The 23340-nt window shown below is 37.3% G+C and overlaps 1 protein-coding gene across 1 annotated transcript in view; it reads left to right on the top strand.

Moving 5' to 3' along the window:
- The window catches only part of ERP44 (endoplasmic reticulum protein 44), a 108632-nt gene that overhangs the window by 60891 nt on the left and 24401 nt on the right, over nt 1-23340 (top strand). Inside the window, 4 exon segments of the mRNA NM_001137629.1 lie at nt 12261-12445; nt 13670-13785; nt 17081-17138; nt 18984-19100. Of these exon segments, the coding sequence (NP_001131101.1) occupies nt 12261-12445; nt 13670-13785; nt 17081-17138; nt 18984-19100 (476 nt within the window).

The following is a 23340-nucleotide window of genomic DNA, read 5'->3' as shown; positions in this document are numbered from 1 at the left end:
TGATCCTAAAAAAAAAAAAAAAAAAGAAAGACTGAAACAAACAAACCAAAAATGGAGTTCCCGTCGTGGCGCAGTGGTTAACAAATCTGACTAGGAACCATGAGGTTGCGGGTTCAGTCCCTGCCCTTGCTCAGTGGGTTAAGAATCCCGCATTGCCGTGAGCTGTGGTGTAGGCCACAGACATGGCTCAGATCCTGAGTTGCTGTGGCTCTGGTGTATGCTGGTGGCTACAGCTCTGATTAGACCCCTACCCTGGGAACCTCCATGTGCTGTGAGAGCGGCCCAAGAAATGGCAAAAAGACAAAAAACCAAAAACATTGAATGTGTGCCTAACTTGGACCTAGTAGGATATACTTTCTTGTCCTAGGGCTTGATGTTACTTATTTTAAAATTTTTTTTAGTTTATTACAAACTTTGCTGATAGGATGAGCAAAATGTGTTATCTGGTAGTTTTATTTTATTTTATTTTTTTGTCTTTTTGCCTTTTCTAGGGCTGCTTCCGTGGCATATGGAGGTTCCCAGGCTAGGGGTCCAGTCGGAGCTGTAGCCACTGGCCTACGCCACAACCACAGCAATGTGGGATCTGAGCCGTGTCTGCAACCTACGCCACAGTTCACGGCAACGCCGGATCCTTAACCCACTGAGCAAGGCCAGGGACCAAACCTGCAACCTCATGGTTCCTAGTCGGATTCGTTAACCACTGCACCACGACGGGAACTCCTCTGGTAGTTTTAATTTGTAACTTTTTTTTCTTTTTATGGCCTTTCCTGTGGCATAAAGAAGTTCCCAGGCTAGGGGTTGAATCAGAGCTGCGGCAGCCAGCCTACACCACAGCAACACTGGATCTGAGATGCATCTGTGACCTATGCTGGAGCTTGCAGCAACGAGGGATCCTTAACCCACAGAGGGAGGCCAGGGATCAAACCCATATTCTCACAGAGACAACATTAGGTCTTTAACCCCCTGAGCCACAATGGGAACTCCTAATTTGTTATTTCTTGATTACAACTGAGAGTATTTTTATATTTTTATTGGCCATTTGTGTTTCTGTCATAATTTTCTTTTTTTAAAGGCCACACCTGTGGCATATGGAAGTTCCTGGGCCTGGAATTGAATCTGAGCCCCTCAGCTGTGACAACACTGGATCCTTTAACCCACTGCGCTGGACTGGGGATGAACCTGCACCTGTGCAGAGACCCAAGTCACCACTGCAGTTAGGTTCTTAACCCACTCCACCACAGTGGGAACTCTTGTTTCACAGATTGACTGATATCTTAACCCATTTATCTTTTTGTCAGTCCTTTTGTTACTGTTCTTTATATATTCTGATTATTGATAATTTATCTCATATATGTCACCTATATCTATCTTCCAGTTTATCTTAAAAATTCATGGTGTTCTTCAGCACTAGTTGCTTTCTTGCATACGAAGCTTCGGAATCTGGCAAATGTTGTGCCTATGTGTTTGGTGCTCATGCGGGTCCTTTGTACAGTTAGTATCTCCTAAGCAACCAGGCGATGGGAGATTTTACTCTGTCTTTTTAGCATAGTCCCTAGCTTCCTATGCCACACTTAATATCAGTCAATGTCATCTAGGGAAAACTTTCTGTGTTTCAGGGCCCTTTCAATCAATCCATTGCAGCCCAGGTGACTATGAATAGCTTCACTAAGTTCTCTTTCTCTCTGCCTATTCCGGTGTAATACTCAGCCCTACATCTGCACAAATTGCAGATTTAATTTTTTTTTTTTTTTTTTTTGTCTTTGTAGGGCTGCAGCCACAGCATATGGAGGTTCCCAGGCCAGGGGTCAAATCGGAGCTGTACCTGCTGGCCTAATACCCCTGCCACAGCAATGCCAAGACCAATCTGTGTCTGTGACCTACGTCACAGCTAACAGTAACACCAGATCCTGAACCCACTGAGTGAGGCCAGATATCAAACCTGCATCCTCACAGATCCTCGTCATATTTGTTTCCACTGAGCCGCTCTGGAACTCCAGATTTAATTTCTAAGAGGAATATTGCATAGGAAACCTGTAGGGAAAAAAGAATTGCCAGTGAGTGAGATTTGCTTACTTGAGAATGGTCCTTTCCTTTCTGGAATTTTAGTTCATTTACTCTTCATTGGTTTCATCGCCTTTGGTTTCTTGGTCTCTGGTATCTTTAAGTGTGATTTTTTTAAAAATTTGATTTTCTTTTTAAAAACTTAGGTTTTTTTTTTTTTTTTTTTCTAGTTGTCACATTATTTACCTCTTGTCTCCTGCTTGGAAATGGAAATCCTCTCATAGATATTTGTGAACGCAGTGATATTGTCAGCAAATAATGACATTTTAATTCTTTTCCAGTGTGTATGTGTATATATATGTATATAGATATTCATTTCCTTCTCGTGTTACTCTAAGAACTCCAGTACAATGTTACATAGAAGTGATGGCAGGCATCTTTATTTCTTGATTTCTACAGAATAGCTTTTAGTGTTTTACTATCAAGTCATTTGCTCTTTGTTTATTTAGATATCTTTTCTATTCCTAGTTTGACAGAAATTTTTGTATGAGTGGATGTTGATTTTATCATATGTTTTTCTGCATTTTTGAAGTAGTAGAACCTTTCTCTTTTATTCTGTTAATGTCATAGATTATATTGTTTGATTTTTTAAGCATTAAACTGAAGTGCTAGACTAAATCCAGCTTGATTGTGATGTGTTATGTTTTGTACATAGTGCTAAATTCAGTTAATACTTTTCAAGTTTTGCAGTTTATGTTCTTGGTTGACTAATATATATTTTCTTTTCTCATCATTTTCTTTTTCTTTTTTTTTTTTGTCTTTTTGTGATTTCTTGGGCCGCTCTCGCAGCATATGGAGATTCCCAGGCTAGGGGTCGAATCGGAGCTGTAGCTGCCAGCCTACGCCAGAGCCACAGCCACGCGGGATCCGAGCCGTGTCTGCGACCTACACCACAGCTCATGGCAACGCCGGATCCTTAACCCACTGAGCAAGGCCAGGGATAGAACCCGCAACCTCATGGTTCCTAATTGGATTCGTTAACCACTGTGCTCTCATCATTTTCTTGATAGATTTGGCAGAAATATTATGTTGACCTCATAAAATTATTTGGGAAAAGTCCCCTCTTGTATTCTCTGGAATGGTTGTGTAAATGGCATTATTGGCTCCTTAAATGTTTGGTAGAATTTGCAAGTAAAACTTTCTAGGAATGGAGTTTTCTTTGTAAGAGGGCTTTGGATTATGGATTCAATTTCCTTAGAATTTTAGGAGCAGTTATGTTTTCTAGTGTTGGTTTGGTGACTTGTGGTTTTGTGGGGATTTTTTCCTTTTTTAAATCTCTAAACTTACAGTCATTAATTTATTGATAATCTCTTATTATCTGAGTTAAAGACTTGTTATATTTCTGAAATTGTGTTTTCTCTTGCTTTTTTTTTTTCCATGATTATTCTCTCCAGAGCTTTATCAATTTTATTAGCCTCTGCAAAGAACTAGATTTTGGCTTTTTTTGTTCTTTTGTACTATGTATTTATTTTTCACTTCATTAATTTCTGATGTTATCATTTTCATTCACTTGTTTTTAATTTGTTGTTTGTTTTTATGATTTTCAGAGATTAATGGTTAACTCTTTGTTTTTCAGTCTTTTTCCCCAACATATCCATTTTAATGTTAGAAATTTCATTCTAAGTGTTGCCTTGGCTGCATGCTGCTAATTCTCATATGTATTTTCATTATCATTCAGTTCAAAGTACTTTCCAGTTTCCCTTTGTCATTTCATCTTTGATCCATGAGCATGTAGAAGTTATTTCATTCTCACTATGAGTTGAATCATTTGAAAATTTTGTGATTCACTTTATGTTTTTTATATGATATGTGTGTGTGTGTGTGTGTGTGTGTGTGTGTGTGTATACCTGCAAAAAAATGTGTATGTTGTAGCTTTGGGGTAGTGAAAAATATATGTGTCAAATCACTCAGGTCTCTTAGTTGCACTCTTCAAATTCTTTATATATTATTGATTCTATTTGTTATATGAGTTGCTCTAACAGGTTAATAATCTCCCACCATGATTATAGATTTGTCTTTGTAGTTCTGTCGTTTTTGTTTGCTTGTTCATTTTTTCTTCAGCCACAGCAGTGACATATGGAAGTTCATGAGCCAAGGACTGAGTCAGAGCTGGCAGCTGAAATCTATGCCACAGCTGCAGCAGTGCTAGATCCTTAACCCACTGTGCCACAGTGGGAACTCCTGTCATTTTTTACTTTATAAATTCTTAGATTTTTTTATTTGATGCATACAAATTCAGAATTGTTACTCTGTCTAGGGATTGAACTTTTTATTATTATGAAGGGTCTTTCTTGATTTCTAGCAATGTTTTTTGCCTTAGTGTGTAAAAGCAGCTACACAAGATTTTGATTAGTTTTACATGGTATGTTTTCTTCCCCATTCTTTTAATTTCAAGATTTTTGCATTCTTAGATTTAGATGTAGATTTTATTAGTAGTGTATAGTTAGATTTTACTTCTGCACCTTTGTCAAAAAGCACTCTACATGTCAAGTTCCTGCTAGGGAGCAGCTGATTAAGCATCTGGTGTTGTCTCTCTGGTGGCATGGGTTCAATTCATGGCCTGGCATAGTGGATTAAGGACCCAGTGTTGCTACAGCTGTGGTTTAGGTCACAGCTACAGCTTGGATTGGAGCCTTGGCCCTGGAACTTCATATGCCATGAGTGAGGCCAAAAAAAAAAAGCACTCTACATGTATTTGTGGGTCTATTTATTTTTTGACACTATTTCTCTGATTAGTTTGTCCTCTTTATGGCATTGTCACACTATAGATTCCTGTAGGTTTATAATAAGTGTCAAAACCCACTAGTGTTAAGTCCTTTAATTTTGTTTATTGGGTATATTTGTCTAAATTTTTTTTTAGATTTTTATTTTTTATATTATAATTGATTTACAATGTTCTGTCAATTTCTGCTATACAGCAAAGTGACTAAGTTATACATATATATGTGTGTGTATATCTATATACGCATATATATGTAAGACTTAGTCACTGCTGTACAGAACATTGTAAATATATATGCGTGTGTGTGTTTGTATATATATATTCTTTTTCCCACATTACCTTTCATCATGTTCCATCACAAGTGACTGGATGTACTTCCTTGTGCTATACAGCAGGATCTCATTGCTTATCCACTCCAAATGTAATAGTTTGTATCTACTAACACCAAACTCCATTCCACTCCTTCCCCATCGCACTTGGAAACCACAAGTATGTTCTCCAGTCCATGAGTTTGTTTTTAGTCTGTAGATAGATTTATTTGTGCTCTATATTAGATTCCAGATATAAGTAATATCATATGGTATTTGTCTTTCTCTTTCTGACTTACATCACTTAGTATGAGAGTCTCTAGTTCTATCCATGTTGCTGCAAATAGCATTGTCTTGTTCTTTTTTATGGCTGACTTGTGTTCCATTTTGTATATATACCACACTTTCTTAATCCATTCATCTGTTAGTAGACATTTAGGTTGCTTTCATGTCTTGGTTATTGTGAATAGTACTGAAGTGAACATAGGGGTGCATGTATCTTTTTATTATTTTATTTTATTTTTTATTACTCAATGAATTGTATTACATTTATAGTTGTACAATGATCATCACAACCCAATTTTAAAGCATTTCCATCCCAAACCCCCAGTGCATCCTCCCATCTCCCAGCCTGTATCATTTGGAGACCATAAGTTTTTCAAAGTCTGTGAGTCAGTATCTGTTCTGCAAAGAAGTTCATTGTGTCCTTTTTTAAGATTCCATGTGTAAGTGATAGCATTTAATGTTGATGCCTCACTATCTAATTTCACTTAGGATGATAATTTCACGTCCATTACTGCAAATGCTGTAATTTCTTTCCTTTTAATGGCTCAGTAATATTCCATTGTGTATATTTTCCACATCTTCTTTATCCACTCCTCTGTCAGTGGTCATTTAGGTTGTTTCCATATCTTGACTATTGTATATAGGTGCTGCAGTGAACACTGTAGTACATGTATCTCTTTGAGTCATGGTTTTCTCTGCATAAATGCCCAGGAGTGGGATTGCTAGATCAAATGGTAATTCTATTTTTAGTTTTCTGAGCATTTTCCACAGTGGTTGTACTAATTTACATTCCCACCAATAGTGTAATAGTGTTACCATTTCTCCACACCCTCTCCAGCATTTATTTCTTGTAGATTTTTTTTGATGATGGCCATTCTGGCCAGTGTAAGGTGGGTACCTCATAGTGGTTTTGATTTGCATTTCTCTAATAATGAGTGATGTTGAACATTTTCATGAATTTTTTGGCCATCTGTATGTCTTCTTTGGAGAACTGTCTGTTTAGATCTTCTGCCCATTTTTTAATGGGTTGTATTTTTTTTTTTTTTTGGTATTGAACTTCAGGGGGTGTTTATAAATTTTGGAGATTAATCCCTTTTTAGTCGCTTCATTTGCACATATTTTCTCCCATTCCATGGATTGGCTTTTTGTTTTGTTTAGGGTTTCCTTTGCTGTGCAAAAACTTTTAAGTTTATTTCGTTTCCATGTGTTTATTTTTGTTTTTATTGTTATTACTCTAGGTGGTGGATCTGAGAAGATATTGATGTGGTTTATGTTGCACAGTATTTGGCCTGTATTTTCCTCTAACAGTTTTATAGTGTCTGGCTTTATATCTAGGTCTTTAATCCATTTTGAGTTTATTTTTGTGTATGGTGTTAGGAAGTGTTCTAATTTCATTCTTTTACATGTAGCTGTCCAGTTTTCCCAGCACTGCTTATGGAAGGGACTGTCTTTTCTGCAGTGTATATTCTTGCTTCCTTTGTCATAGATCAGTTGAATGTATGTGCATAGGTTTAATTCTGAGCTTTCTCTCCTGTTCCACTGATCTGTATCTCTGTTTTTGTGCCAGTACCATATGGTTTTGATGACTGTAGCTTTGTGGGATTGTCTGAAACCAAGGAGACTGATTCCTCCAGCTACATTTTTCTTTCTCAGGATGGCTTTGACTATTCTGGGTCTCTTGTGCTTCCAAACAGTCTTCAAAATGTTTTGTTCAAGTTCTGTGAAAAATGCCCTTGGTATTTTGATAGGGATTGCATTGAATTTGTAAATTGCCTTGTGTAGCATACTCATTTTGATAATATTGATTCTTCCAATCCAGGAGCATGGTATGTCTTTCCATCTGTTTGCATCATCTTTTTTTTTTTTTTTTTTTTGGTCTTTTTAGGGCCACACCCACAGCATATGGAGATTCCCAGGCTGGGGGTCTCATCAGAGCTACAGCTGCCAGCCTACACCAGAACCATAGCAATGCAGGATCTGAGCCATGTCTGTGAACTACACCCACTGAATGAGGCCAGGGAATGAGGCCATGCAGCCTCATGGTTCCTAGTCAGATTCGTTTCTGCTGTGCCACAATGGGAACTACTGTTTCCCTCATCTTTGATTTCTTTCATCAGCGACTTGGAGTTTTCAGGGTACAGGTCTTTTGTCTCTTTAAAAGGTAGGTTTATTCCTAAGTATTTCATTCTTTTTGATGTGATGATAAATGGGATTGTTTCCCTAATTTCTCTTTCTGATCTTTCATTGTCAGTATATAGAAATGTATTCAATTTCTGTGTATTAATTTTGTATCCTGCAACTTTACCAAATTCATTGGTGATCTCTAACATTTTTCTGGTTGCGTCTTTAGGATTTTCCAGGTATAGTATCATATCATCTGCAGATTATAGTTTTACTTCTTCCTTTCTAATTTGGATTCCTTTTATTTCTTTTTCTTCTCTGATTACCTTGGCTAGGTGTTCCAAAACTATGTTGAATAGCAGTGGCAAACGTGGACATCCTTGTCTCATTTGTGATCTTAGTGGGAATTCTTTCAGCTTTTCACCATTGAGAATCATGTTAGTTGTGGGTTTGTTATATATGGCCTTTATTATATTGAGGTAGGTTCCCTTTATGCCCACTTTCTCAAGGGTTTTTGTCAGAAATGGGTTTGGGATTTTGTCAAAAGCTTTTTCTGCATCTATTGAGAGGATCATGTGGTTTTTATTCTTTAGTTTGTTAATGTGGTGTATCACACTGATTGATTTGTGGATATTGAAGAAAACTTGCATCCATGGTATAAATTTCACTTGATCAAGCTGTACAATCCTTTTAATGTACTGTTGGAATTGGTTTGCTACTATTTTGATAAGGATCTTTGCATCTATGTTCATCAGTGATATTGGCCTGTAATTTTCTTTTGTGTGTGTGTGTGTGGTATATTTGTTTGTTTTTGGTATCAGGGTAATGGCGGCCTCATAGAATGATTTGGGGAGTGTTCTTTGCTTGGCAATTTTTTGGAATAGTTTCAGAAGGATAGGGGTTAGCTCTTCTCTAAATGTTTGATAGAATTCTCCTGTGAAGCCATCTGGTCCTGGACTTTTGTTTTTAAATCACAGTTTCAATTTCAGTACTTGTGATTGGTCCATTCATCTTTTCTATTTCATCTTTTGTATTTTCTATTTCATTTAGGCTTAGAAGACTGTACTTTTCTAAGAATTTGTCCATTTCATTTAGGTTGTCCATTTTATTGGCATATAGTTGCTTGTGGTGGTCTCTTATGATCTTTTGTATTTCTGTGATGTCTGTTGTAACTTCTCCTTTATTTCTAATTGTATTGATTTGAGTCCTCTCTCTTTTTTTGCTGTTAAGTCCAGCTAAGAGTTTATCAATTTTGTTGATCTTTTCAAGAAATCAGCTTTTAGTTTCACTGATCTTTTCTGTGGTTTTCTTCGTTTTTCTTTTATTTACTTCTGCTCTGATCTTTATGATTTCTTTCCTTCTGCTAACTTTAGGTCTTGTCTGTTCTCTCTCTAGCTGCTTTAGAGGTAAAATTAGGTTGTTTATTTGAGCTTTTTCTTGTTTGTTGACATAGCCTTGTATTGCTATAAACTTCCTTCTTAGGATTGCTTTTGCTGTATCCCAGAAGTTTTGGAGTGTTGTGTCTTTGTTGTCATTTGCTTCTAGGTATTTTTTAATTTCCTCTTTGATTTCCTCAGTGATCTATTGGTTGTTTAGTAGCATATTGTTTAGTCTCCATGTGTTCATTTTTTTTGCAGTTTTTTTCTTGTTGTTGATTTCCAGTCGTATGGCGTTGTGGTCCAAAAAGATGCTTGATATGATTTCCATTTTCTTAAAGTAACCAAGGCTTGATTTGTAGCCCAGGATGTGATCAATCCTAGAGAATGATCTGTATGCACCTGAGAAATATGTGTATTCTGCTGCTTTTCGATGGAATGTTCTGTAAATATCTGTTAGGTCAGTCTGATCTGATGTGTCGTTTAGGGCCTGTGTTTCCTTGTTAGAATTTTCTGTCTGGATGATCTGTCCATTGCTGTAAGTGTGGTATTAAAGTCCTTCACTATTGTGTTATTGTCGATTTCTCCTTTTAAGGTTGTTAGCTGTTGCCTCACATATTGAGGTGATCCTATGTTGGGTGCATATATTTTTACAATTGTTCTGTCTTCTGGATTGATCCTTTGATCATTATGTATTGTCCTTCTTTGTCTCTTGTAGTAGTCTTTATTTTAAAGTCTATTTTGTCTGCTATATGTATTGCTACTCCAGCTTTCGAGTCTTGTTTGCATGGAATATTTTCTTCCGTCCCCTCACTTTTAATTTGTATGTGAACCTAGAACTGAATTTGGTCTCTTTAAGACAGCATATATATGGATCTTGTTTTTGTATCCATTCAGCAAGTCTGTATCTTTGGTTGGGGCATCTAGTCCATTTACATTTAAGGTACTTATTGATAGGTATGTTCTTACTGCCATTTTACTAACTGTTTTGCATATGTTTTTCTTGCTCTTTTTTCTTCCCTTCTTCTCTTGTTCTCTCCTCTTCTGGTTTGATGACTGTCATTAGTGTTGTATTTGAGTTTCTTTTTCTTCTTTGTGTGTGTATCAATTGTAGATTTTTGGTTTGCAGTTACTCTGAAGTTTTGATGTAAGAGTCTATACATATACGAGATTGTTTGAAGTTGTTGGTCTCGTAATTTCAAGTGCATCTCCAGTGTCCTGCATTTGTACCCTCCTCTTCTCATGATTTCTATTTTTGGTAGCATATTTGCGTGTGGATGATTTCCTACCTTTACTATGTATATGCCTTTACTGGTGAGCCTTGTCATTTGTAGTATTTTTTTCCTAGGTGTGGCCTTTTCTTTTTCACCTAGAGAAGTTCCTTTAGTATTTATTGTAATGCTGGTTTAGTATTGCTGAATTCTCTTAGCTTTTGCTTGTCTATAAAGGTTTTGATTTCTCCTTCAAATCTGAATGAGAGCCTTGCTGGGTAGAGTAATCTTGGTTGGAGGCTTTTTCCTTTCATCACTTTAAGTATATCATGCCACTCCCTTCTTGCCTGTAGAGTTTCTGCTGAAAAATCTGCCAATAACCTTATCAGGGTTCCCCTGTATGTTATTTGTTTCTTTTCTCTAGCTGCTTTCAGTATTTTCTCTATAATTTTGGTCTGTTTGATTACTATGTGTTTTGAGGTGTTACTCCTTGAGTTTATTTTATATGGTGTTTGTTGAGCTCCCTGGGTTTGAGTGAATGATTCCTTTACCATGTTAGGGAAGTTTTCGGCTATTATCTCTTCAAATATTTTTTCTGTTCTTTTCTCACTCTCTTCTTCTGGCACCCCTATAATACGGATGTTGGTGTGTTTAACATTGTCCCAGAGTTCTCTTAGATTGTCTTCATTTCTTTTCAATTTTTTTTTCTCTTTTCCATTTCACATCAGTGATTTCCACTACTCTGTCCTCCACCTCACTTATTCATTCTTCTGCCTCTTGTATTCTGCTATTGATTGCTTCTAATGAGCTTTTTTATTTCAGTTATTATATTTTGCATCTCTGCTTGCTTAAGCTTTAAATCTTTGCTCAGTGTTTGCTGTTAATTATCAATCTTTGCCTCCAGTTTATTTCCAGTGTCTCGAATAACTTCACAATCATCAGTCCAAAGTCTTTTTCCTGGAGGCTGATCATCTCCAAATGACTTAGCTGTTTTTCTGGTTTTTTTTTCTTGCTCCCTTATCTGAGTTATAGTTCTGTGCCTTTTTGTTTTGTATAGGTTTTGGTGTGGTCTCCTTTATGCAGACAGTAGAGTTGTAGCCTCTCTTATTGCAGTTCTATTTGTTTTGTTTTTGTTTTGTAACTAATAGGAATAGAGATGGTGCTAGAGAATTTTAATGTTTCTTGTGCCACCATTCAGAATTCTGCCGTCATTTTAGAACTAAGTTTAAAAAAAAATTCACCTGTTTTAAGGTACTTATGCTCTCTCAGGTCTCCTTTACTCTAAAATTTTGTCATTCCTTATTTTTCTCATATTTGAGACTAGGTTGACATTTTGCCTTTACCAGTGTCTAGAAGCCATTGATTTCTCTTACTTGATACCTCTTGGAAATAAGAGCAAAAAAAATTAAAGGCTTTTGTATTCTGATTGAGTCTATATCTTAGTAATTGTGATTCTTAAAAATGAGATCAGCATACATTTTTATTTCAGGTTCTTATTTTGAGACTATAAATAGTAATTTTAATGATTTGTTTGAAAATATATCCATAGGGTCACAATAAAGGGATTTTTTTTTTTTAGTGTATAGTGCTGAGTTTTGGTTTTAGTTGTATTAGCTTATACACATTTTGAATATGTGTGATTATAAATTATTCCAGTGGCAAAGAATCTAATATTAGTTTTTAGCCTTTGAGTGCTTTAATTTAAATTTAAATTTCTTTTATTAAATGCTCTAAGAGATCCTTACAGTATAAAGTGACTTGAATGACTATTTTCAAAATTGTAATTTGCACATTGCAGTTTTTTCTGGACTGTATCTATAAGAGTCACTGACATTTATTAAGAATTACTCTGTCATGCATTTTTATTGTGTCATTTAGTCCTTAAAACAATCCTAAATAATAGATGAGAGACTAAGGCATGAGGATTTCATGCACCTTACAAGTTCACACAGCAAATGAATAGATTTGGGATTTAAACCAGGCAGTATATGTCCAAAGCCTGGTCTCTTAATCACTCTAAACTCCTCATGATTAATTTTTTTCTCTAACACTGAAAAAGAATGATGTGAACCAAAATGCTCTTCCTAAATGATTGTAAGATTTTTGACTGTTGGATTAATGAGCTCACGCAAATGAAGTCTGAGGGTAACGTTAATTTTGTTTTTTGTTCTTTTAGCTGATATAGCCCAGAGATATAGGATAAGCAAATACCCAACCCTCAAATTGTTTCGTAATGGGATGATGATGAAGAGAGAATACAGGGGTCAGCGATCAGTGAAAGCACTTGCAGATTACATCAGGCAACAAAAAAGTGACCCCATTCAAGAACTTCATGACTTAGCAGAAATCACTACTCTTGATGTAAGTTATTAACTTTTGCTGGATCAAATGAACATCGCCTGCTTAATTAATGTAAATAAATTCTTGTTCAGTCAAAGAATCTGGACATTTTCTTATAATTCATTGCAAGCAATTTGATACATACATTCTTGCCAAGTTGAGACTTTCTTGAATTATTTCTCAAGGGAAATGCTAATAATGTTTTACCAAACCTTTGGATAAAATATATATAGCACACAGTAAAGCTGCACTAATTTGAATAAATTGAGGACAGTCAAGAGGGCAAAAGGCAACCTGAATTACGAAGAAACAGAAGCTGTCAGGCATACATAATTAAAGTTTCCATATTTTCCTTAGTGGAGACTCTCAGGGTATCTGCTCTTATTACTCCTGTATTAGCAATTTGTAAAAGTTTTAGTGTCCTCTGACATATAGTCACCTTTAATAATAATTTAACAAATCATTTTCTTTGTACCAAAAGTGTTTTTAAAACAAAAACAATTGATTTCAGGCTTGAGAGACTGTCATTGCTAGACTGTCATTGAGATTTGATTTGCCAGTTAGTGTTTCGTGGGTGCTGTCAGGAGACATAAGGCTCCTGGGTCAGAGACAAATGATTTTCTTGCTCACATCACACCCATCCATGTGAGCATGTTTGCATTTGTTTCCTTGTCATGGAGGTAATATGGAGGGCCCAGATGGATCCCTGCTCATGCAGGGGGTTGACAGAACTCTGTGCTCAGGGAACCCCCATTTTAGAGCCAGCAGTAAGTCTGCTCTTTGTCCTAGAGGAGGATATTACCTGATACATGAAGGTTGTTACTGTAAGCACAACCCTGAGAGATGGCCTACGTAGAGCAGTCAGGGTCTTGCATTTTGGGAATACCTAAATGTGTAGAAGTATGAGAGACCCATGGAGGGGTCTCTACCAACAGTCACATGTTACAAATTGATGTATTATTTTAGCACATCTTAGAATTAGTCATCCTTTTTAGGAAAAGATTGTCACTGATTAACAGTTATCTATTTCTTGAAATTTTAAAATGCTAGAAGGAAATTATTATATTAGATGATAGTTAAGATTGTTTTCAACCTAATGTAATACTTTTGGACTGGGTATTAAAAGCCAGTTATGCATTTATAGTCATACTTCATTTGGAGCTAGTTAAAAGCAGCTGGGTAAATGAAATCACATGCTTATTTAAGAACTATTTATGTTTGTAAAGTAATTACATTATTTTACAGCGCAGCAAAAGAAATATCATTGGATACTTTGAGCAGAAGGATTCAGAAAACTACAGAGTTTTTGAAAGAGTAGCAAAAATTTTGCATGATGATTGTACCTTCCTTTCTGCATTTGGGTAAGTATCTTAATTGAGTGTATGTCATGGGTCAGGTCAACTTACTCAGCTGTGAGCTCTGCTGCCATGTTAAATTCTTGTATGGTCGCTTTCTGAAGATGACTTCTCTAAAGATTATCTCAGTCCTCTTGCAGTCATCAGTAAGTCTTTACACCTATCTCTGACTTCTTTTTAAGAGTTTAAAATCTGGATTTCCCGTCGTGGTGTAGTGGTTAACGAATCCGACTAGACCATGAGGTTGCGGGTTTGGTCCCTGGCCTTGCTCAGTGGGTTAAGGATCTGGCGTTGCTGTGAGCTGTGGTGTAGGTCGCAGACGCAGCTCAGATCCCGAGTTGCTGTGGCTCTGGCATTAGGCCAGTGGCTACAGCTCCGATTCGACCCCTAGCCTGGGAACCTCCATATGCTGCAGAAGTGGCTCAAGAAAAGGCAAAAAGACAAAAAAAAAAAAAGAGTTTAAAAGTCTGTTAATTATTCTTTCCATATATTTTTTCACATTGTGGGTCAGAGGAAAAGGATGGACACATTAACAATAACTCTCATACTTTTGTTCAGTTCGTTCACTAACACTAAATGTCCTGTGTCACAAAAAATGCTTATTAACCTGTAGGGTTTCCAAACAAACAACAGAATGTCTTTCTTGTTAAGAAGCATGAACTTTATCATCTTTTTTCATCTCTGGCTCTCCATCAGCTTCTGTCTTCCCTCTCTCAGACAATGCTCATTTCCACAGCTAACTTCTTCACTTGTGTCCTTGTGTCCTTGTAATTGTGCCTTCAAAATCTTCTGGGGCTTTGATATCTCAGGTGTCCTTGCTCTCTCATGTTTTCCATGTACTCCTTTTCATGAACTCCTTTTTCAAAAACATGATTCTCTCTTGACCTGCTGCTTCTGTCTCTTGAATTATAATCTCTTTCTTTTCATTCTCAAATTTTTTCAGTGATTAGTTATGCTTGGCTACCTTGAATTTCTCATAATGTTTGTTTGTTTGTTTGTTTTTGGCTGTACCCTCAGTAAGAGGAAATTCCAGGGCCAGGGATCGAGCCTGAGCCACAGCAGTGACCCGAGACACGGCAGTGACAACACTGGATCCTTTAATTGCTAGGCTACCAGGGAACCCCACATTTCTCATACTTTTAACAAGTTAAAAACTTTAACCTCTCGGAAACCAACTTTCTCCTCCATTATCATAGTGAAACTAATCTCTGCCCAGTCACAAAGTGACTTCTTTATATTTTTTAAAAAATTTATTATTATTTATTATTTTTTACTGTTACTGAGTTAAGTCTTTTTTTACTTTTTTCTCTTTTTGGCCACACTTGCAGCATGTGGAAGTTCCTGGGCCACAGCTGCAACCCAAGCTGCTGCAGTGACAATGCCAAATCCTTAACCTGAGAACTCTATGAAGTGACTTCTTAATTAACAAATCCAGTGGCCTTTTTTCAGTTTAAATCCTCTTTAATTTCTCTGAAGGAAGTGACCCTCAACTACTGTGTCCCTTTTCTGCTGCATCTACACTTAACATTGAATCTCCCTGGTTTGCTCCTTACCTTTATAACTTCTGACTTTATCTTCTGGGTTTTTTTTTTCCTTTCTCTTTGAAACCAGAGTCATTTTTATGATTCTCTCTTTGACTCTCTCTTCTCCCTGTAGGTTATCCCACCATCCTTTGATGTTAAGCACTATGATTTCTCTTTGGCCTGTTATCGCAGACTCAATTATAGCCCCTACCTTAAGTAGATCTCAGATGTTTGGTATAGTATGTCCCCATTTTGTGACCTTTTCCCTTGTGTTAATGCTTCTGTAGGTTTTGTATGTGTTTTTGATTGTAAACATTATCAGTGTTTTTTGAAGAATGTTGTACAAAGTAGATAATGAAGGAACTTCTCCCTGTGCTTTTAGTATTACTGCTTCCTGCCATGCAGGCCTCCTGTCATTCCTCAAAACACTGCAAGCACACTTCTGCCTTTGCCCTTCCTCTATCCAAAGTGCTTTGTCCAAATATCATCTCATCAGAAAGATCTTTCCTGATAACTGTATATAAAATAGCACCACTGTCATCTAACTTGTCATTCTTTACCCACTTATTTTTCTTCATAGTACCTTTTTTTGTTTTTAACCACTCAAAATAAAAATATCTACTTTTTTATCTTTCTCCACCAAAATGGAAATTTGCTGAGACCATGGTGTCAGTTTTGTTCACTACTGTGTACCAAATGGAACATACCTCATACAAAGGAAAGCACATAATAAATAGCAAATGAATGAATGAAGCATGTTCTTCCTTTCTGTTCCATTGTCATCAGTCTAGCTTAGCATCACTTGCCTCTATCTCTTGTACTGCTCTAGTCAGAAACTGGAGATAAGTCAGGGTTTGATTAATCCAAAGATAATTTAAAAAGAGAACACTACCCATTTTGACTTAAAACTTGTTGTAGAGTTTACTCACCAGGTATTTTTTCACCTATTATGTGCCCATACCAGGCATAAGAGACTGAACAAATTTTAAAAATTACTTATTTATGGAACTATATTTTAATGATGTAGGTTATTTCAATTTATCTGTTTTTTGTTTTGTTTTGTTCTTGTTTTTTTATTTTATGTATGTATTATTTATTTATTTCGCTTTTTAGGGCCACACCTATGGCATATGGCGGTTCCCAGGCTAGGGGTCTAATTGGAGCTGTACCTGCCAGCCTGCACCACAGCTGCAGCAATGCTAGATCTGAGCTGCACGTGCGACCAACACCACAGCTCATGGCAATGCCAGATCCTTAACCCACTGAGCGAGGCCAGGGATCAAACGCACAACCTCATGTTTCCTAGTCAGATTCATTTGTGCTGCGTCACGACAGGAACTCCTGTTTTTGTTTTTTTAGAAGTTTTGGTTTTAAAAGTAGAGAATTAATTTATGGTTGAGTCCTACTTACAAGTAAATGATGTTTTTATGATTGTTTTATGTGACCACATCAGTGACCTTGAACTCCAGTTACTGGAAAAAGTTTGGGGTCAAAAACAGCTTTAAGAGCCAAAATGCCAATCCAAACATAAAATACTGAGCCACAGAAACCACTAACTAAATCTGCTGTTTTAAAAATTTTCCTCATATTAAATTTTTCCTTTAAATATATGTTTTTGTTGGTATTGCATCATCTTATAACAAAAGAAGATGTACAAGTATATATTTCAAGTTGTTAGAATTCATATGCTGCAAAACACTTAGGCAGTTCTGCTTCATTCAGGTATATTATCGCTATTACTTTTCTCAAAAAATATTATTACTGCTTCTCTCTGTTAGGGCTGTCTCAAAACCAGAAAGATACAGTGGAGACAACATAGTCTACAAACCACCAGGGGTAAGTTGCCGTTTCTTAGTGAGTATAATTTAAAAATAATTTAAATAAATATGTAGTATAATCTGTAGTTTTGTACATTAATGTTCACAGAATCATACAACTTTAGTAAAGAAAGGAACCTTACGGTATCATTTTGTGCTAATCCAAAACTTTCAAAGTAAAGATGGGGACACAGAGGCCTAAAGTTACATAGGCATTTAGTGGCAAGCTGGAGCTAGAGGTCCCCTGAGCCCCAGGCCCTCCACCTCTCTGTTTTGCATTCAGCCTGGAACATAAATTCAGAAAAATGCTTCAATGGTCTGTGATCATCACTCCTACTTGAATGAGACTAGACAGAATCCCAGGTCTTCTGGGATATAAGTTCATCTGTACTTGCTGGATAATAATAAGGCGCTTTAGGTTGTTTTTAACCCTTAGCTAAGAAGTTAAGTGTGTCAAACCTTAGAAGCAGCTGCTTAGGCTCAGGCAATGGTAGCCACAAATAAGAGAGGCAAAAATCACAGTATTTGTCACCCTGAATTAACCTAATGATCTGTCATTGCAGTTTTTCTCACACACAAGTAGAAATTTATGGAATTTTTTTCAATTCATAGTTTTTACTTTAATGTTTTTGTGGTATTTTGACACACTGAAGTTTTCAATTTTTATGTAGTCATATGAATGAATTTTTTCCTATTTTGAATTCATACAGGTATTTGCCTATATTTTCAGCAATTGCATTTCTTTAATAATAGCTTACATAGTGTAACCATCTCTGGAATATCAGAATCTAAGTGGCTCCCAGTTTGCTTGTTCAGAGCACCAGCTTGGAGTTCCCGTCGTGGCGCAGTGGTTAACGAATCCGACTAGGAACCATGAGGTTGCGGGTTCGATCCCTGCCCTTGCTCAGTGGGTTAACGATCCGGCGTTGCCGTGAGCTGTGGTGTAGGTTGCAGACGCGGCTCGGATCCCGCGTTGCTGTGGCTCTGGCGTAGGCCGGTGGCTCCAGCTCCAATTAACCCCTAGCCTGGGAACCTCCATATGCTGCGGGAGCGGCCCAAGAAATAGCAACAACAACAACAACAACAACAAAAAAGACAAAAAAAAAAAAAAAAAAAAAAAAAAAGGAGCACCAGCTCTGGAATGAGACTGTTTTAATATCAAATATGCCACCTTTCTAGATGTATTACTCTGGGAAAGTTTATTAGCTTCTCTGTGCTTTAGTATGTTCATTATTAAAAATAGCCATGATAATACCAGTACCTGTTCTATGGGGATTTTCAAGAATTAATTGCATCAACACATAAAGGTGCTTACAGTGAGTGGTACAACAGTGCTTGGTCATATTAAGTTGGCTTAGGTAATGTTTGTTATTTATCATCTTTTTAGGCACTTCATAAGTACTGATTTTGAGTGAATGTGGAAACAGATACCATAATTAATTAATTTTAGAGATGATCAAATGTTAGGCTTATAGAGTATCATGTATTTTTCAAGGCTTTTTCACTTGAAGTCTCCAAATTTTCTTCCAACATTTTTGAAGGATAGAGAGCTAAATTAAATCATTAGGATAATTCTTTTTACAATGCCTAACTGCTGCTGCTGAAGATACTAATAAACATTTAATTGACCCAAATCCAAGGGAAAGCAGAGAGCCTGTCGTCATAGGTTGCATAATGAGGTCCCTGATAATCAATCATAGGGTTATCAGCTTGTTATCATCTATACCTTCTTTCTCAGAAGTTCCATATTTTTTGTTCCTTTTGTATCCTCTGTCAATTTTCTGGGCTCTTAGATGGCTTTAAGAGCACTTTGGATAGTATGGGTTAAATTTGTTTAATTTGTTTTTCTTTGTTTTTGTAACAGCATTCTGCTCCAGATATGGTGTACTTGGGATATATGACAAATTTTGATGGGACTTTCAATTGGATTCAAGATAAATGTGTTCCACTTGTTCGAGAAATAACATTTGAAAATGGAGAGGTATGGTGTCATTTTTAATTAAGATTTCTGAAAGAGGAAGAAACTTCCTCCACCCACCTTACTCTTTTACTATAAAACTCATCAGTTGTAAAAAAAAAAAAAAATCACACAGTGAACCTAAGTACATTATAGCTATTTCCATAATACAGGCTAGTGGTTCTCCACCTCTGCTATCCCAGAACCCCACTGTTGTATTTCCTGCAATAGTGCTGGTTCACAATAGCCTTAAAAATGAGTTTGAAAATGCTTCTCAAGCGATTCTGATCCCACCCTTGGTTGAAGGTCTTTGTTTAAGGGAATGGCTTTAGAAGCAATGCCCTGCAGATAGTTCCATTTTACATACAGTGAATAATCCTCTGCCATAAGAAGGGTTTTCTGATTCTTGTCTATCCTAAAAGAATGAAATTGTGTTCCTTTTTCATCATAAATAATGAAAGCAATTATCAGTTACAATGTAACTGTCCTCAGTGATACCATGCACCTGAAATAAAGTCCATCCCAAACTCTATCAACTCTTGCAAAAACAGCACACAAAAACCCAAGAGGTTGGAGTAGCAAGTATAAAGAGCTGCATCTGTGAGGTACCTCTGTCTGTTCTTTAGTGTATTTGTAACATATTTTTCATTTCTTTATTTTATTTTTATTTTTTTGTCTTTTTAGTCTTTTTTTAGGGTCTCACCTGCGGCATATAGAGGTTCCCATGCTGGGGGTCCAATCAGAGCTGTTGCTGCCAGCCTTCGCCACAGCCACAGCAACGCCAGATCTGAGCCGTGTCTGCAACCTACACCACAGCTCATGGCAACACCGGATCCCCAACCCACTGAAGAAGGCCAGGGATCGAACCCACAACTTCATGGTTCCTAGTTGGATTTGTTTCTGCTGGGCCATGACGGGAACTCCATATCTTTCATTTCATTTCACTCCTTCATTTTTAAAACCCACAGTCTAAGAATGCAGTTTGTGCGTATGTGTGCTTTTTAGGGCTGCACCTGCAGTATATGGAGGTTCCTAGTGTAGGGGTCTAATCAGAGCTACAGCTGCCAGCTTATGCCACAGCCACAGAAATGTGTGATCCGAGCTGTGTCTGCAACCTACACCACAGCTCACAGCAACACCAGATGCTTAACCCACTGAGCGAGGCCAGGGATCAAACCTGCATCCTCATTGATCCTAGACGGGTTTGTTAACTGCTGAGACATGAAGGGAACTCCCTAATAATGCAATTTTTTATTTTTGTATTTTTGTATTTTTTATTTTCCCACTGTACAGCAAGGGGGTCAGGTTATCCTTACATGTATACATTACAATTATATTTTTCCCCCACCCTTTCTTCTCTTGCAACGTGAGTATCTAGACAAAGTTCTCAATGCTATTCAGCAGGATCTCCTTGTAAATCTATTCTAAGTTGTGTCTGATAAGCCCAAGCTCCCGATCCCTCCCACTCCCTCCCCCTCCAATCAGGCAGCCACAAGTCTCTTCTCCAAGCCCATGATTTTCTTTTCTGAGGAGATGTTCATTTGTGCTGGATATTAGATTCCAGATATAAGTGATATCATATGGTATTTGTCTTTGTCTTTCTGGCTCATTTCACTCAGGATGAGATTCTCTAGTTCCATCCATGTTGCTGCAAATGGCATGATGTCATCCTTTTTTATGGCTGAGTAGTATTCCATTGTGTATATATACCACCTCTTCCGAATCCAATCATCTGTCGATGGACATTTGGGTTGTTTCCATGTCCTGGCTGTTGTGAATAGTGCTGCAATGAACATGCGGGTGCATGTGTCTCTTTTAAGTAGAGTTTTGTCCGGATAGATGCCCAAGAGTGGGATTGCAGGGTCATATGGAAGTTCTATGTATAGATTTCTAAGGTATCTCCAAACTGTTCTCCATAGTGGCTGTACCAGTTTACATTCCCACCAGCAGTGCAGGAGGGTTCCCTTTTCTCCACAGCCCCTCCAGCACTTGTTATTTGTGGATTTATTAATGATGGCCATTCTGACTGGTGTGAGGTGATATCTCATGGTAGTTTTGATTTGCATTTCTCTTATAATCAGCGATGTTGAGCATTTTTTCATGTGTTTGTTGACCATCTGTATATCTTCTTTGGAGAAATGTCTATTCAGGTCTTTTGCCCATTTTTCCATTGATTGATTGGTTTTTTTGCTGTTGGGTTGTATAAGTTGTTTATATATTCTAGAGATTAAGCCCTTTAATAACGTAATTTTTAAAAAAATTTTTAAAGTTTACAAAAACTTTCTCTGGAGTTTCTGTCATGGCTCAGTGGTTAACGAATACAACTAGAAACCATGAGGTTGCGGGTTCGATCCCTGGTCTCACTCAGTGGGTTAAGGATCCAGTGTTGCCGTGAGCTGTGGTGTAGGTCACAGACGTGGCTCAGATCTGGTATTGCTGTGGCTGTGGCGAAGGCCAGCAGCTGCAGCTCCCATTAGACCCCTAGTCTGGGAACCTCCATATGCTGCAGGTGCGGCCCTAGAAAAATACAAAAAGCCAAAAAAATAAAAATAAAGAAGCCTTCTGTATGCATATATAATTCAGAGAATTGTAAGTGTATAGTTCACGTATTAAATATACACTTCAAGAAATCAAGCATTGTTGATGGTATAGTGGTGAACATAGCTGCCTTCCAATTCAAGAAATTATCACAGAATAAATAAAGACACCCATATACTCCCCACTGAGGTTGGCTATTCTTTTTTTTTTTTTTTTTTTTTTTTTTTTTTGCTTTTTAGGGCCGCACCAGTGGCATATGGAGGTTCCCAGGCTAGGGGTCAAATTGGAGCTGTAGCCACTGCCCTACACCAGAACCATAGCAACGCAGGATGCGAGGTGTATCTGCAACCTACACCACAGCTCACGGCAATCCCGGATCCTTAACCCACCAAGCGAGGCCAGGGATCGAACCCGCCACTTCATGGTTCCTAGTCACATTCATTAACCACTGAGCCATGATGGGAACTCCTATTCTTTTTTTTTTTTTTTTTTTTTCCTTGACTGCCCACAGCATATGGAAGTTCCTTGGCCAGGGATCTAACCCACAACACAGCAGTAACCTGAGCCACAGGAATGATAACACTAAGTCCTTAACCATTAGGTCCAAGGGGACTCCAGAGGTTGGCAGTTCTATAAAAAGTCAGATAGTAAATAATTTAGAGTTTTCAGGTCATACAGTCCCTGCAACTACTTAACTTTGCTGTTGTGGCACAAAAGCAGCTTTAGACAATACATAAATCAGTGTGGTTCTGTTCCAGTAAAGCTTGCTTCTCTTGCTTGCTTGCTTAGTTTTTATCAAATGAACATCCCCGTTACTTTTTTCAGTTTTCTGGGCTTCAGGTGTGTTTAGCTAAATTAACTTATATTTTTTATTGTATTAGCTCATTTAGTCCTCAGAGGCTTAGAAAGATCTAGTAACTTGTCATCATCATTCACCTGCTTTGGCAGTTCTTAAAGGTATAGTTTCAAAACAGAATTTAAAGGGATAGACCTGCAAAATCTTAAAACAATTAAGCAGGGGTCTGTCTCTCTTCTCCTCCCGCTTCCTGTGCCACAATAGTTGTCATGTGTAATAATTCTTTAAATTTATTGTAACACATATTATGATCAACTATCCATAAATCCTTTAAACTGAGAGGAAAGATGTGTGAACCTTAAGTCTGGCTGTCTTGATATCCCTCTCTTGAATCATTTAATACCTGCTTGGTAAGGAATAATGTTGGTATGGATATGGACATAGGGAAACTTGGAAGCTCTGGCAGCATAAACTACCAGCCCCTATGTTAATGAATAATATAAATTAGTTTAGCAAACTAATTCACATAGATATTTTCAAACTACTTATCTATTTATTATTATTCTTTTAACAGTTATTACGTTCATCCGCACTTTAAATTTTTTATTTAAACAATTTTTTTTCCTTTTTTTTTTTTTTAAACAGCCACACCTCTAGCATATGGAAGTTGCTGGGCTAGGGTCGAACCAGAGCTGCAGCTGAGGCCTGTGCCACAGCCATGGCAGCACTGGATCCGAGCCATATCTGTGACGTATACCACAGTTTGCAGCAACTCAAGATGAGCGAGGCCAGGGATCGAAGCTGCATCCTCACAGAGACGATGCTGGTCTTTAACCCACTGAGCCACAAAAGGAACTCCAGCAAAAAAATGTTTAGTTATAATTACTATTTTTTTAGTTATAAAGTAATATATTTGTCTTTATTTTTAAC

Source organism: Sus scrofa, chromosome 1 (genome assembly GCF_000003025.6).
Source record: "Sus scrofa isolate TJ Tabasco breed Duroc chromosome 1, Sscrofa11.1, whole genome shotgun sequence".
NCBI classification, from domain to species: Eukaryota; Metazoa; Chordata; class Mammalia; order Artiodactyla; family Suidae; genus Sus; species Sus scrofa.
This window is presented reverse-complemented; position numbering and strand designations above follow the sequence as displayed.